At 43.1% G+C, this 17500-nt stretch overlaps 1 protein-coding gene across 7 annotated transcripts in view; it reads right to left on the bottom strand.

The window, feature by feature from the left end:
- The window catches only part of SNF4Agamma (SNF4/AMP-activated protein kinase gamma subunit), an 812417-nt gene that overhangs the window by 551734 nt on the left and 243183 nt on the right, over positions 1-17500 (bottom strand). For 5 of the 7 annotated variants that reach the window (XM_076198589.1, XM_076198592.1, XM_076198590.1 and 2 more), the window contains exon 2: positions 16672-17500. This exon is cut by the window's right edge and continues 1065 nt beyond it. The exons of the other annotated variants lie outside the window; for them this stretch is intronic. In XM_076198589.1, coding sequence (XP_076054704.1) covers positions 16672-17500 — 829 coding nt within the window. The remainder of the gene's footprint in view (positions 1-16671) is intronic. 7 annotated transcript variants of the gene reach the window in all.

Below are 17500 nucleotides of genomic sequence, written 5' to 3'. Positions count from 1 at the left end.
CCGCCACCATCACCACTCTGGGGTAACGACCCCAGGCAAAGTTTTTCAAAACTCTGGCTCGTTCTTGAACTCCGCCCGGCCAGTCACTGGCGAAGCACCGACGAGCGGGCACATGAAAAAAAAAAAAAAAGTGTTGTAAGACTTCACTATTCTCTCTCTCTCTCTCTCTCTCTCTTTCGCTCTCTCGTATAATATCAGAAGCATTATCTATCTATTTGTGTGTCTATGTGCGTGTGTGTGTGTGTGTTATAATTATACAGTATTTATCCAACTACAGTATACAGGGAAGGTGCAACACTCGTAGGGTCTCGTCTCCTCCTCTCCAATCTATCATACCTAGCCTTAAATTCATGTGTGTGTGTGTGTGTTTCATCATGGTCTTGGATCACGTGTTGAACTCGTGATCGACCGCTATTTCCCTCCCAGAAAAGAGCTCAGAGCTCATATATGACGCACACACACACACACAAAACTCCCCTCCCACGAGAGTTGGAGTAACGCCCCGCAGCGCAGCGACGCTGAAACTATTTCAGCCCTGGGCTGGAATCGAACCCGGACCGCCGCAGTGACGGCCGGGATCTCTAACCACTACACCGTCAAGAGGCATGTGTGTGTGTGTGTGTGTGTGTGTGTGTGTGTGTGTGTGTGTGTGTGTGTGTGTGTAAAAGCAATGTTGTGTCATGCATGTCAGGAGAGAAAGCAAGCCCAGGGAGGACAATGGGAAGGCGCAAACAGCGGCTCGTGTTCCCGCAAACACAGTCTGATTTACGAGTACACAGTCAGCTTCATCACTCAACCGAGCGGCGAAGGTTCAACTGGAACGAAGTTCGTGAGTCTTTTGCGAAACTTATGAGCATAAAAGGAAACGATTACCTTGAACTGTGTGTATATGTGTATGTGTACGTGTGTGTGTGTGTGTGTGTGTGTGTGTGTGTGTGTGTGTGTGTGTGTGTGTGTGTGTGTACGTGTGTGTGTGTGAAGAGAAAGACAATGTGCTTGAGTTATGTAAGTAACATTGATTTGGATTGCATCACTTTCTTGTGAGATCCATGGCAAAGGCATCGATAGCTTTCATGCCACACCTGTTGAAGACACACACACACACACACACACACACACACACACACACACACGTACACATATACACACACGTACACATAGACACAACCACATAGTTCAAGGGCTGAAATAATTTCAGTAACGCTGCGCTACGAGTCGTTACTCCAACTCTCGTGGGCGGGGAGTTGGGTGTGTGTGTGTGCGTGTAAGGTCACAGCATTACCCATAGATCGGTCATATACAGTATATGAGCTCTGAGCTCTCTTCCGGGAGGGAAATAGCTGTCGATCACTAGTCCAACACGTGATCCAAGACCATGGTGAATCACACACACACTAAATAAGCGACTTTGATTAGAGGGTTGAAGGATGTGACAAGAATAGACTAATTCACCAAATGAAGTCAAAATGTGGGTTACAGACGAGACCCTCACGCTAAAAGGAGCATACCTGCGGCCGAAGCCGTCACAACAACACTGCATACACGGATAGCCAGGGCAAGTGGCGGTCACCGGGAGCCATTGAGGATCGAACTCGGGGTCGGGCGAGCGCGAAGCTCAACGCGTCACGCCAAAGACTTGCGGATCAACAAAAAGCCTCAGGCAACGGTTTGAAGGTCAGGAGTTGTTTACAGAAAAGACAAAAATAGCAACGAATTAGCGAGACCAATGGTCACGTCTTCAAAGGAGGAGGAGGAGGAGGAGGAAGAGGAGGAAGAGAGGAGGATGTGGAGACGAACTAGGTCATTCACTTTAGATTTCATTTAAAAAGATGATGTTCATGGGATTCTGTCAAAAATTCATCTCTTTCTCTCTCTCTCTCTCTCTCTCTCTCTCTCTCTCACACACACACACACACACACACACACACACACACACACACACACTCTTACTCACTCTCGTAGGCTTTGCAGGATTGGCAAACACCAAATCAGGCTGAGAATTAATGGAAGCATTTCTTATGCCTTCCGTGGAGTGAGGGATTTTCTCTCATGGTCAGCTGAGAATTAACGTTGAACAATATGAAAAAAGGGGAAGAAAAGACAGGGTGAAAAAGAGGAAATAGAAGAAAAAAAAAAGGAAAAACAGAAGAAGAAGAAGAAAAAAAAAAAGAAACAGAAGAAGAAAAAGAAGCAGAAGAAGATGACGAAGAAGAAAAAGAATGAAAAAATAAGACGAAGAAGAAGAAGAAGAAGACGAAAAAGACGCAAAGGAGAAGGATGAAAAGAAGAGGCAAAGGAGGAGGAGGAGGAAAAGAGGAGATTAAGAATGTACTGTGCATTTCCGCACTTAGTCCATCAGTGCGTCGCTTAGCTGGATCAAATCCCAAAGCCGCCGCTCAGTCCCTGCCTGGCTTCAAAGGCCTTCGACCGAGAGCTTCTGCCTCGAGAGAGAGTCTGTAGCCTCTAGTCACCCCACGTCTTTGTCTAATGTGTAATATGCCTTTCTTACTCAGAGATTATGTTCACCGGCGAGTCATCTCACCTATGTATACAGTTGTTCTAATTTTTTTTTAATTAGTGAGGGGAAGTATATTCTAAAAATCATTCATTCTTTGAAAACTTCGTACCAGTAAGTATACCTGCAGGTGCTCAGTTGTAGCATCAATGGGACTCCAGCGCAAACAGCTACAAGCCCTATGAATGACGGCGTTTCTTGCAGGAAATGTCTTTGTTTAACAACCCACCAGATGGCTCGAGTTTCTTCAGTTCCTTCACTCCGATAACACCCCACACACTCCACTTCTTATCTGACCCCATTCACAAGGCGTCGACCAGAAAAAGACTTTAAAGTGAGTCAATGTAGCGAAGGCGGTTGATACTGAAAAGGTGGATTTCGTTCAACCCTTTCATTATGGTGACGTACTTTATGGATTATTTTCGGGACAAGACCTTTTATCTTTATTCATTTATTCATTTATTTATCTATTTATTTATTTTTTACTTGAAGGGGGGGTGGGGGCATTTTGAGAAAAACAGTGGTCCTAATTGATAGAAACCTCATTTTCCAAACACACACACACACACGCGACTCGGTGGCATAGTTGGTAGAGCGCTGAACTGGGAAGCAGAAATGCCCCCCGCACCCCGTCCGAATCCGCCCAAGGGCCGAAATTATTTCGGTATCGCTGTGCCTCGGGTCGTTACTCTGACTCTCGTGGGCGGGGAGTTGGGTGTGTGTGTGTGCAAGGTCATAGCATTACCCATAGATCGGACCTACGAGCACTGAGCTCTCTTCCAGGAGGGAAATAGCTGTCGATCACGAGTCCAACACGTGATCCAAAGACCAAGTGAATACACACACACACGCACACACACTCAGACCTACCCAGAGATCGGCAAATAATGAGCTCAGAGCTCATTGCCGTAGGGTGGTGTCTGGCTGTCTCGACAGAGACTGCAGCAGATCCGAGGTGAATACACACACACACACACACACACACACACACACACACATGACGAATTAAGAAAAGTTAAACCTAAAATACAAATGTTAGACACATTATTGAGATGTTCTTACGGGAGTCTAAAATATTGTAACCGAAATCGTTTCTACTCAAACATAGTAGCAAAGGCAAGTAGCATGCTAGCCTAGCGCGCCGCCACCTTAACGCAAAATATCTTTATTCATCTGAGGATCAAAGGCTTTAACAAGGGTGACACAAACAAGGTCATCATATTAAGACAAATGGCAGGACTCGCAGTAATGGATTTAAATTGGACAATTTTATATTTAAGAAGGAAATAGGCAAGAAATGGTTTACCTCTGGGGTGGTTAGCGAATGGAATAGACTTAGTAACCATCTAGCGAGCGCTGAAACTATCGGTTGTTTTAAGAAACGGTTAGACAACTTTATGTATGAGGTTGACAGATGGTAATGGGCATGGAACTGCCTAGTGTAGGCCTTATGGTCTCTTGCATCTTCACTACGCCCACGATCTATGTTCTTGCTACTGTCAAATAATTTCGTTTACCTTAAGAAAGCGCTTCACTGGGGGTAATGGGGCTATTACATTGGGCTATTTTTCCTCCAACCCCCGATTAATCGACGATACTGCCCATCTCCAGATTTTTTCCCAAAGTAAAATTACAATGGCAAACAATGTGGCTTAAAAAAAAAAAAAAAAAAAAATATATATATATATATAATAATAATAATAATAATAATAATAATAATAATAATAATTATTATTATTATTATTACTTTATATATCAGGTTCCTTCCCAAAAGCTGCGGACTGCAAATCTGCCCCAACAGTCGGAGGAAAAATAGCCCAGTGTGATAGCGCCTTCACGGCTTCCATCGTTGCCATGGCGACGCGCTATGCTGATGTTATTATGATTAAACACCTTGATTAAATTTTCTGTCACAGTCAAGAATTACATACATTTTGTTCTAAGTATCGTCTGATGACCTTATTCTGCTTAACCAGGTGATGTGTTATCATAGTAAGAACGTTAACTATACATAAAAACAACTATACTACGAACTACAATGAAAACACACACACGCGCACACACACACACACACACACACACACACACACACACACACACACACACACACACACACGGGTTCAAATCCCGGCCAGGGCTGAAATAATTTCAGTATCGCTGCGCTGCGGGTCGTTACTCCAACTCTCGTGTAAGGTCACAAAATTACCCATAGATCAGTCATACATGAGCTTAGAGTTCTCTTCCGGGAGGGAAATATCCGTCGGTCACGAGCTTAACACGTGATCCAAGACCACGGTGAATCTCACACACGCACACACACACACATACTCGCTCCTACTTTGTAATACCTCTCATACGATAACCAGATGATTCTCTTAATAAAAAAATAAATCAAATCACCAATAGGGAATGAATGGCAAACACATCCGTGGACCAAAGTGTCACTCTAAGCAATCGTGACATAACTTTTTGGCATTCATTGGCACTGGCACCTTCCCCCAACCCCACTCCACCCCACTCCTTCTACACTGACACCCACCAACCCCAGCCACGACCTTGCAATGACACTGAATTTGGCACCTCCGCTCCCACCTTGACCCTGAAGGTGGGCAGTGACCTTGGCACCGTGGCTGTGTGACCTTGGCACCCTGGCTGTGACCCTGGCACTGAAATCGAACTTGACAAGGTCGTCCGTTTTTTTTTTTTTTTTTTTTTTTTTGTACGGAAGTTCCTCCTGTCTGCCTTTGAGGCAACAGGACAATGTGTCCTGCACAGTGGTTGTGAGGTCACAAAGGGAATGCTATACGAGAGAGAGAGAGAGAGAGAGAGAGAGAGAGAGAGAGAGAGAGAGAGAGAGAGAGAGAGAGAGAGAGAGAGAGAGAGAGAAGGAGAGAATGACAGGTCACAAAGGGAATGATATACGAGAGAGAGAGAGAGAGAGAGAGAGAGAGAGAGAGAGAGAGAGAGAGAGAGAGAGAGAGAGAATGACAGGTCACAAAAGGAATGCTATACGAGAGAGAGAGAGAGAGAGAGAGAGAGAGAGAGAGAGAGGGAGAGAATGACAGGTCACAAAAGGAATGCTATACAAGAGAGAGAGAGAGAGAGAGAGAGAGAGAGAGAGAGAGAGAGAGAGAGAGAGACATACACACACAGACACAGAGAGACAGAGAGAGAGAGACATACACACACAGACACAGAGACAGAGAGACAGAGAGACAGAGAGACAGAGAGAGGAAGGGGGCGTTATTGATCACAGGCAAGTTGGTTCACCACAGCAACTAAAATGTCGCTCTTAATGACGAAATGCAGAATTCCTCCCTTTCCTCTTCAACCTACGGATGCTATTTTGTGGGAAATTTCCACAAATTTGGGGGGAAAATTTAAACTGCTTCCCATTATTTTTGTGCAGAATTTGAAGAAGAATATGTTGCAATGAACTTATTTGTGTATATATAAATTTCCTTCTTTTTGTGGGAAGTAATGTGGAGATCCAGATTTCTTTGTGGAAAAAATTTCACTCATTTGTGGAAACTTTAGACAGCCTTTGGAGTGACTGAAGTCTTCTGGCCTTGGCTTGGACATAGATTACAAAGGATTACAAAGGCGGAGCATGCCGACAGGAGACCTTTTGGTCCATAACTAGGTCGGATGCGAAAAAAAAATATATATATATATATATATATATATATATATATATATATATGTATATATATATATATAATAAAGATAAAAAAAACAATACTATAAATGATTATAAATAAAATGAATAAGTGCATAGGTATAGTTAAATAATAAAAAAGGTAAATAGTAAATAATAATAAATTGACAGATAAATAATAATAAATGAAAATCAAGCAAACAATAAACAGACAAACAATAACAAACAAATAAACAAATGAATAGATATCATGAAGAAATAAAATAACCTTCACCTTATCTATGTAGAAACCTTTCCTCGGTTGAATCACATCATCCTCTGCGACTACCAAACCTGAGTACCGAGTACGTCCTCACAAACATATGTTCAGTTAGATGATAGAACACAAGAACCCAAGAATTAAGGAGACTGGAAAAGACCATAAGGCCTACACTAGGCAGTTCCATGTCTATTACCACCTGTCATCATCCCCATTCATAAGATTGTGTTTACCTATCGAGGCCCAGTGTTCTTTGTAGAACTTTGTTCTATCTGAATCCAGAGGAACTTATACAAAGATGAGAAAAGAGTAGAGAAGAAGAAGCGAAGTATAGATGAGGAGGAGGAAGAGGAGGAGGAGGAGGAGGAGGTGGTGGAGTATGAAGGGAAGAGGAGGAAAGGAGGAGTAGGAGGAGAAGGGGCATGAGGAGGTGGAGGAGTAAGAAGGGCGTTGGAGTACGATAAAGAGGAGTAGGAAGAGGAGTAGGAGAAGGGTAGGAGGAGGAGCAAGTGGAGTAGGAGGTGGAGGAGGAAAATGGGAGTAGTAAGAGAAAGAAGAGGAGTAAGAGAAAGAAGAGGAGTAGGAGAAGGAGTAGGAGGGGGAGTAAGAAGGGAGTGGAAGTAGGAGAAAGAGGAATGTGAGAAATAGGAGTAGGAAGAGGTGGAGAAGGTGGAAGAATGGAGTACGAGTAGAAGTAAGAGGAGTACGGGGGAGGTGAATCAGGAGCCAGAAGTGGAGTAGGTGGAATAGGAGTAGGAGTAATTATAGTGTGACAATGTGACGAAAGACGGTAACCACAGTATGACCGAAAAATTACAGAAGAGAAAAAACAAGGAAAAAAAGAAAAAAAGTTCAAAAATAAAAAATATTGGTGATAAGAACAGATGATTTTATTCAAATGAAAGAAAACCTCCCTCCACATAGAAAACGCTAAAGAAAATGGAGAAGAAACGGAGAAATAAGAAGAAAAAGAAGAAGGAAGACAGAGGTGAGCGTTTGACGACAAATCACCTCCGGAATCAAGTGTGCAGGTTGTTGTGTAACCGGAAGTAACAGAACCCACCCAAGTCCCGTTATCGAGACAACGACGACGTAATTCCCGGACATGTTTCCCGTCTATGGACTGGGATTGTGTTGCAGCAAGTGGGGGGGGGGGAGCCGTGGCCTGTTTTGGGCAGGGGCCCGACAAGGGGAGGGGCAGGGGGGGGAGGAACGTTTTTTTTGGGGGGGACGGCACTTTGGGTGAAATGAAGGTAAAATAAATTCCCCCTAATGTACTTTTAATGCATGATTTATTAATCGTGAGTTGTGTGTATGAATGATGTGTGTATAAACGTTGTTTTGTGGATGAATGTTACATGTGTATCGTGCTAGTGACCATCACATGTGGAAGGTGGTGGTAGTGGTGGTGTGGGGGGGGGGGCGGCACTTATCCATGTCGGGGACCTGGTTTTGGGTCTCGATCTTTCGAACTCCCATTCAAGCCGAAGACCGCTTACATAAAGTTTTCAGTCCCTAGCATTGAGTAGTTGAGGGCACATTATATAATTTAATAATACATCTATATCTAATAAAAAATAAAAAATATTTTTAATAGAAAATTGAGGATATATTCTTATATAGCTTTGTTATAGGTTTCTTCTATCCAACCGCCTTCAGAATCAATGACTGTTTCAGTATGAGATCGAATCAAGAGGTCCTCATTTATTTTCGGATATTATTTTGATAATGACGACCTTCAATGATTCTGTAGTACTGTGAGAATGTTGACTAATCGCCTTTTAATCAAGACTCCAAAAATTTCTCCAAAGTATTCAATTCTGGTGAGTTTGGAGGCAGCTTGTTGGGTGTCACATGATCATAAAGTTTATCTGTCATCCGGTTTTTGGTCAGCTGAGGTTTTTGAGGTACCGAGTCTTCCTGAAGCACGTGCGGCCTTCCATGGCCTAATCTTTCTCTCCTGGGCTTAACAACCCCTTCAAGTACCTTGGTGTGTGTAACAAGCAGTATTGACTCGAGACCAGGGCCCTGACATGGGTAAGTGCCGCACCCCCCCCCCACACCACCACTACCACCACCTTCCACATCTGATGGTCACTAGCACGATTCACAAGCAACATTCATCCACAAAACAACGTTTATACACACATCATTCATACACACAACTCACGATAAATAAATCATGCATTAAAAGTACATTAGGGGGAATTTGTTTTACCTTCTTTTCATCAAAAGTGCCCCCCCCCCGCCAAAAAAACGTGCCCCCCAAAAAAAAAACGTGCCGCCCCGGGGCATTGCCCCCCCCCTGCCCCTCCCCTTGCCGGGGCCCTGCTCGAGACCCTTTGAAAGGAAATCGGGTGATATGACATTTGATGCGATATTGATCACCACTTCTGAAGCCACTCATGACGCCATTTTTGTTGCAGGAAATTAAAGTGTTTGATCCTGAGGACATCGGAAGCATCTACACATCATCATATTTTTATTTATTTCTTTTTTTACTTTTGATTTATTTTTTCTTGGTCGAATTTTTCTTTTATCGTCTGAGAAGTAGTACAACAACAAAGGAAGATATACTCGTACAGTCCTAACACAGTAAGAGTAAGATCTGAGTTTTTGCTAAAGTACTCGTACGTACATACATCAACAGTGTAGCAAGATATAGTTAGGTACCTAAAAGCTCAGTGTTATTTATAAGTATGATTTTGGGGATAAAAAAAATCGAAAAATCTTCGATATTCAGAGCGAAGTTTCCTGAAATGGAGAAAATCCACTTTCTAATGTTCCAGAATTTGTTCGAAAGTCGTGGGCAAGGTTAGGAGGATATTTCTGGGCGAAACTAGCGCCGCTGAGCCTGTTGTGTCAACAACAAAACGTCTCTTAACGAAAGACCTTTTGGTTCCTCTCCCTCGGGCGAAAGCGGATCACGTGACCTCGGCCCAGGTCATTTTCACCAACCGGTTCCGGTCAACTGGGGTCACACGAGGTTAAGCCCCCTCCAACAAGGTGACGGACTTTACTGACTTTATTCTGGTTCAGGGGGGATGATTTTTAATACATAAGAACATAAGAATGAAGGAGAATGCAAGAGACCATAAGGCCTACACTAGGCAGTTCCATGTCCGTTAAACTGCCTAGTGTAGGCCTTATGGGGGGGAGGAGGGAGGATTTGAGAGGGGGAGGGGAGAGGGGGAGGAGAGACGAGGGAGGGGAGAGGGGGAGGGGAGAAGGGGGTGACTTTTGGTCTCTCATAACATCAAGACCTTCAACATCATCATCCTCCCACCCTCACCCTTCCGACCAACACTTCTCTCCGTCCTTACGAAATACTCGACCTTTCATTTCACGATTTTGATATATTTTCTTTTTGTTCGCAATCAGCCTAATAAAATGTTAACCCCTGAGAATTCTGCTTTCATGCATATATATGCATATACACACACACATATATATATATATATATATACACATATATACACATGCAAAGTAGACCACTTGGAAAAAGAAACTAACGAAGCAGATCGCTTTCGTATATTACATCCTCAGTGCACTTTTTGCACAGGATGTAATATACGAAAACTAACTGCTTCGTTAGTTTTTCCTTTCCAAGTGGTCTACTTTGCATAAGTGAACACACGTACCCGTGTTCTTATTAGCATATATACACATATATCTATACATTCACTTTATACATACGCACATACATCACGTCTGGATCAGTATTATATACAACATGTTTCCATGCTGACAGCCCTACCGGGTGATACATATCTTGAATCTGCGAGAGAAAGTTGGGGCACAAGTGCACGCGCCCGCGCGCCCGCACACAGGGGGGAAATCGCTTCTGAGAAACGGACCCGCCTGCGTCATCTGGGAGGAAGACGGGCGATGCCCGACCGGCGTGGGCGCTCGACGTGAGAACGTGAGAACATGCACGCGCAAGCAATGTTCCCTCTAATATTTTGCTGTGAGTGTGCATAGAAATTTGCTTGTGTGCTTGTCACATCATCATCATCATCATTACTATTATTACTATAATTTTTCTTATCATTATTGTTATCTTTCTCAGAGTTCACTGTGTGTATGTGTGTGTGTATGATGTGTGTATGTGTACATGTACGTGTGTGTGAGCGCACGAGTTTATTTAATTGTAACATTGGCCATTATTTTTTTTTCGGCTGACCAATATCTGGCACTTTAGTTTAATTTAGGAACACTGAACTCCAATATCATTTTGATATTTACCTACCAGAGTATTGTATTGGGGTTTGGAGGAGATATATGTCCCACTACCTCTAAATATATGTGGGTGTATATATATATATATATATATATATATATATATATATATATATGTGTGTGTGTGTGTGTGTGTGTGTGTGTGTGTATAATATATATATATATATATATAAATATATATTATATATGTATATACTGTATACATATATATGTATACTTGAATTGCATACATATAAACGAATTCTATACTCAACCCACCCCCTCTATGATTAACCACTGATAGTATGTACACAAGTGGGATAGGACCATTCAGTGTGTGTTGTAATACTAATGTCACTTATGTACACACTACCAATGGCTAATCATGGCGGGAGTGGGTTAAGTATAATCACACACACACACACACACACACACACACACACACACACACACACACACACACACACACATATATATATATATATATATATATATATGTATATATATATACACATATGTATATATATATATATACATATATATATATATATATATATATATATATATATACACATATATATATAATAATCTTAACTCACTTGACTCTGATCCACCCAAAGCAAACCTTTCCGTGTCCTCCTCCTCTTCCTTCCCTGTCCTGCTTCCATTTCGATCCTTTTGTTTATCATTAATTCATCTTCCATCCAACTTCGACTCTACGCCGTCCAATCATCTTACTGAAGGTCCTTTGTGTCTCCTTCGCAGTATGTGTATATACGTATATGGATTTATGTTTCTATTTATATATCACTTGGCAGTAAATGGATGCACGCGTGTTTGCAATCTTTATTTGTCGTATTACAGGTAATGGCCGCTACTCCTAAAAGAAAATGTTTGAATAGCCGAGATGCGTTTTGTTTCGTATATGGAAGCTTATGTGTTCGCAGTCAAAGGATGTAGATAAGTGATTTTGTAAAGATGGCGTTTTTTTTTTTTTTTTGCTTTTTTTCGTTAAAAATGTGATAAGACAAGGTCAGGTCGCCACATGTAATGAAGATTCAAGACACTGGGTCAAGGGAAAGAGGGGAAATTGGACGTTTGGCGTTGCAAGAAGCATTAAAATATTTGGAGGATTTTTGTTTTCTTCCTTGTCAAGCGTTCGGGTTTCAATAGGGAAAATCTAAGACAAAAATTACATTTCCTGAACCTTCGTTTTGCAGTCTGCCCAGCGTCCCATTCTCGAATTTCCTTCCCTTGGGGACGAGAAAGATAAAACTGTATCGAACTCTAACCTAATTCTGACGTGGCTCTTAAGAAACGTTAATTCAAAAACAAGACCTCAGTGCTCTAATCAGGCCGAACTGAATGATTTCGTAACAGAGTTAGGGCTTCCAAAAGAACCATAAGAATTTGCAGTTTCATGACTGAATGATTTTCTTTTTTCTCCATTCTGGGAATGAAGTCACTTTACAGGAGGGAAAACTGTCACAGTGGCAGAGACCAACATTCCACTGTCACAAGAGCCTGCGTAGAAGTTTGACATGTTGTTCCAACCATTAGTCTATTCGAGTTCAGTTATGGGGACCCTGTAACCCTTTCGGGGAACAATTGACTTATGGGAGGGACTCATCAGTAGGCTCAGAAACGTGGGATAGACCTTGCAAGCCATCATCGAGTTCGATAAACACGCAAGAAACTTGCAGCAGACATCCGAGATACAACAACTATAGTCACCCCTTGATGACATCCAAAATGGTCCATGAATATATAGCACAATTATCCACTTGTAAAAACTTCTTTTGTCTATAATTATAACAGTATCTACGTTTCCAGATACAAAAAATAGCTACAATTTGTGACTCGGGGGTTTCTATAATTGTTGGATCTTCGCTGTCAGCTACACATTCAAGAGGGATTCACGCTGGATTGAGTCTGTCAAAATAAGATCTCCACTGACAGAAGAAGGTGGCGGTCTCCCGGGGTGATGGGTCTTTCATGATTCTTCAGGGATGACAATGGTTTTGCTTACTGCCACGAGGTGTCAGGTTCGTTAGAGGGGGTTAAACGGTCAAACGGTTCGTCGAACGCGGTTGGACAGACACGTGTTTAAAGTAATGTGTGAACGGGGTATTTGGGGTTTAACCAACGTGTTCGACAACCAAATACCCCGTTCACACGTGTAAACCCCCTCTTAACTGCAAAAGGTGAGACACCACAAGAACCAAATGAATAGTGACTGTTTCTAGAGACTTTGAATACGAACTTCAAGTGTCTCACTCCATACTGGAAGCTCATACGTCTTCGTTCTCATTGGTCATTCTGAGCATCTTAAAGAAGAAGATGAAGATCTCAATGAAGTTTTCCAGTTACTTAGGTATGATGACCACAACTGGATCGTCTGGGAGGGTCTTCAAATGGTTAACTTCTCATTAAATCAATAAAGAAGATACACAGAATATCTGTGACCCTTGGGCAAGTGGAACAACCAAAGACAAACACTGAGCTCAAAAGGACATAAGAACGCAATGATGTAGGAGGCTGGAAGAGACCATAAGGCCTACACTAGGTAGTTCCATGTCCTTTACCACACGTCATCCCTATCCATAAAGTTATCTAATCTTCTCTTAAAGACCAACTGGCCGATGAGAACATGCTAAGTGTCTGAGAAAAAATAGCATAAAACAACCACTAATACTATACATCAGAACAAAACTATCTCCTTGAAAAAAGTCTAATTAAGCAGTAAAGTTCTGTAAGTAACTGTTTTCAGCACACATACACATATCCCAGACTAAGTTTAAGAAAAAAGCCTGGGCGGGGTATTTGATGGGCTACAAATCAGAAAGGTGATGGGATACTCATATAATTATGTAGATTGCAAAGGCACTACAGAACAGAAAAGAAGAAGAAGAAGAGGAAGAAGAAGAAAAAGAGGAAGAGGAAGAAGAAGAAAAAGAGGAAGAAGAAAAAGAGGAAGAAGAAGAAGAAGAGGAAGAAGAAGAAGAAAAAGAAGAAGAGGAAGAAGAAAAAAGTGTCGCCTTCAAGTTCAGCGTTTCGATACAAGCAGAAAACAAGTTTCAGATAAAAGTCGACAAAAACCGTATTGGCCAGTAAGACACGTTAATGAAAACGAGCGATGCATACGTTCTCTGAAAGCAGCAACGCTCGTGGGGTCCTGTCTTTTCTTTTCCAATGTATCATATCTAGCTTCAAAATCATGTAAGGTTCTAACATAGGCTATATATTTATACTAAAATTGTCATATTTATATTTGAATTCAAATACTGTGTGTGTGTGTGCGTACGTGCGCGTATACTGTGTGTGTGTGCGCGCGTGTGTGTGTGTGTGTGTGATTCACCAAGGCCTTAGATGTGTTGAACCCGTGATCGACAGCTATTACCCTCCCGGATGAGACCTCAGAAACCATACAATGCCCGGTCTATGGGTAATGATTTGACCTTACACACACGCACGCATACACACACACACACACACACACATACATATACACACAAACGCACACGCACACATACACACACAGAAACACACACACACACACACACACACACAAACACAACTCCTTGCCCACTGGTGTTGGGATGCCGGTTTGTAGTGCTGTGATGCATTTCAAACGTGGGCGGAGACTCGAACTCAGATCGCTAAACTAGTAGTGGAGCGTGTTACCACAACACCAGCAAACCGCTCCACACACACACACACACACACACACACACACACACAAACACACTATCCCCTTCCTCAAGGGAGACTGTGGCTTGCAGAATTGTGAAGTTTTTCAAGGCCTGACCGGGGCTCAACCTCGGTTCCACTAAGCCAGCAACCCATGACACTAGTCACCAACTAGCCGTATTCTATGTGTGTGTAATCTTGTGAACTTGGGCAGGTGTTGGGTAAGGTGGGGTAAGGTGTGCAGGTGCCTGGGAGTGTGTGAGGGCGAGCAGGTACCTGCACAGGTGCGTGAGTGTGCAGGTGTCAGGAAAGTCGTGTGGCTGTGTAGGTGTCTTTAAACGATATGGAAGTCTGCAGGTGTTAGGGTGAGTGCAGATGTGTGTGTACTTGTCTGGGAAGGCGAGGGAGTGCGCAGGTGCTTTGGAATGTTTGTCATTGTGCAGGTGTCACAGAGTGTGTGCAGGTGTTATGTAACTGTGAAAGGAATACATGTGCCTTGGAATGTATGGGTGTGTGCAGATGTCTGTAGGTATGTGAGAGCGAGTCTATGTCGAAATGTTTCCATACTTTTTTGTTGTTATCAGGGCCCTCATATGAGGGGGGGGGGGGACGGAGGCAATTCTAGTCTGGACATGCCGCCCACAAGGCTGACAAAATAAAAATGATAAAAAAAGGTCAAAGGAACCCTGAATGTTTTACCGTAAAACACGAATTTGTGTTAGAGGGGGTTTACACGGTTCGTCGAACGCGGTTCGACAGACACGTGTTTAAAGTGATGTGTGAACGGGGTATTTGGTTGTCGAACACGTTGGTTAAACCCCAAATACCCCGTTCACACATTACTTTAAACACGTGTCTGTCAAACCGCGTTCGACGAGCCTAAACCCCCCCTCTTAGAATCAACAGACTATGAAGTATTTTCCCCTTATCCTTTCTACAATAGGGACATTAAATAAAGAAAAAATAAAATCTGTTTAATTAATTATTTCGCAATCAAATAGCTATAATAGGCAGTAAGAAATGGTGGAGATGGGAAGTAGTGATGGGGAAGGAGGGGGTTGCATCACTGAGAACTGCCCCGGGGCGGCACACTTAGGGATGCAAGGGTTTTGGTTATTATCGACACAACTTAAGACTCTATGTAACAGGAAAAAAACATTGACAATGAAACGAAATTACATTAAATTCTCAGAGGATAACACAAAGCTCTATAAACGAATCTAAAACATGATGAAGACAATAACAGACTGGGAAAACAACAAGCGAGTTTTGCCATGGCTACAGAACGTCTCCAACAGAAAACGGAGCTCCAGGTAAACATGACAAGTACACAAACTTTGTTGAAACATACTGGTTCATAATTAAACATGCAAATGGACGGCGGTGGGGGGGAGGGGGAGGGGGTCATGTTTCACAGTAGCCATTTGTCTTATTGAAACTTCAAACTCTGAACTGAATCCTACGCTTTCGTTTGGCTTCCACATTTGTCATGAAAGGGAACAGAGTGTCACAAACCGTATAACTCCGGCCGAAGCCGCCGCCATTGCCCATATATTCGGACAGAGTCTCTATTAGGAATTACCAACAAGCCCAAGCGATGACGATAATGTAATAAGAATTAAAGTTACATTAATTTATTTATTTATTTTTTTTTTTTCAAAATGTCCTCGGCAGACAGGCTTAAGGCTTATCACACTGGACTATTTTTCCTCCGACTGTTGAAACAGACAATCTGATATACTGGAGGAAAATTATTTTCCTGCAGCATATCAAGTGACATTTTATGTAAATTGCTGAGGAAATAAAATAGTATGTCATAGTGATTTTACTGAGGGAAAAGTCCTGGAGATGGGGGTTACCTCCGATTAATCGAAGGTTGGAGGAAAAAAAAAAAAAAAACCTGTGATAACACCTTTAAGAGGAACTGAAGCAGCTCCGAACTTAAAATAATAATAATGTGAAAACAAAAGGGAATCACTGAACGCTGGAGGAAAACGGGAGGCAAAAGACCAGGGGATTCTTTGTTTGGTTTTCGAGGACATTCCAAAATAAAGATGAAAAGAGAGGGAACAGAGAGAGAGAGAGAGAGAGAGAATATATATATATATATATATATATATATATACATATATATATATATATATATACACATATATATATGTATATATATATAAATATATATATATGTATATATATGTTATTATTTTTTTCTTTTTAGAGAGAGAGAGCGAGACTGGTATTTAGTAAAGCTTATTCATGACAGAGAGAGAAATACAACGAAGTTTTTTGTCCTACTGAAGAGCAACGACAAAAGAACAGTTTCAGACATACCTGATTCCGTTTGACCCACACGTCCTGCGTCTTGCCCTGCGGGACGACGGATCGCGGGTCAGTGCGGAGCTCCGCGAGTTTCGTGTCGATGAATTCGTTGGTCCGCCGCGCCCCGACGCCGCAGCCTGCGGCCAGGGCGCTCATGGCGTCGCCGACGCCGCCCAGGCCGCCGCCGCCGCCAGCGTTCTTCCCGGAAGGCTCAGGAACCCTCTTGATGGTGAAGAGCTTCCGTTGGCCTGCTCTCGGGAGAGGTAACGTGAGCCTTGCAAGTCTCCCGCGGGAGAAGACCTCAGGAGCTTGGGTGGCCCCTCCTCCTCCTCCTCCTCCTCCTCCTCCTCCAGGGGCGGCTGTGGTCGAGGGGGCCAAGTAGCTGTTGTCACCCATCCCCGAGTCCCGGGAGCTGCTGCTGTTGGTGCTACTGTAGGAGTCGCGCACGGAGGAACTCTGGCTCCTGCCGGATTCGGCAGCCTGGTAGGTCGTGCTGGTCGTGCTGCTGCTGCCCGTGGTCCCCAGGCTATGGGCGCTTGTGCTGCTGTTGCTGCTGCAGCTGCTGGCTGTGCTGCACGTGCTGCTGCTCCGTTCCGTCTTCTTCGGAGGGTCTAGGTCGTCCTGGCTCGTCTTGTCCTGATCTTTCACTCCTCCGCTGCCTTTGCCGCCCACGACGGTCGTCGTCGTCACTTCGGGGACGACCACCTTGGTGACGACGGGTACAGCAGACTCCTGATGGGCCTTGACGTCCTTAGGAGACTTACTCCCGGTATCAGACTTCTTCTTGTCCTCTTCCTCGTCGTCCTCGTCCTCGTCCTCACCCTCCTCAACGATGGTGTCG

Source organism: Oratosquilla oratoria, chromosome 15 (assembly GCF_046742065.1).
Source record: "Oratosquilla oratoria isolate Oo_2021 chromosome 15, ASM4674206v1, whole genome shotgun sequence".
In the NCBI taxonomy this organism is placed as follows: Eukaryota; Metazoa; Arthropoda; class Malacostraca; order Stomatopoda; family Squillidae; genus Oratosquilla; species Oratosquilla oratoria.
The sequence above is the reverse complement of the archived record's forward strand: the minus strand, read 5'-3'. Positions and strand labels throughout refer to the sequence as shown.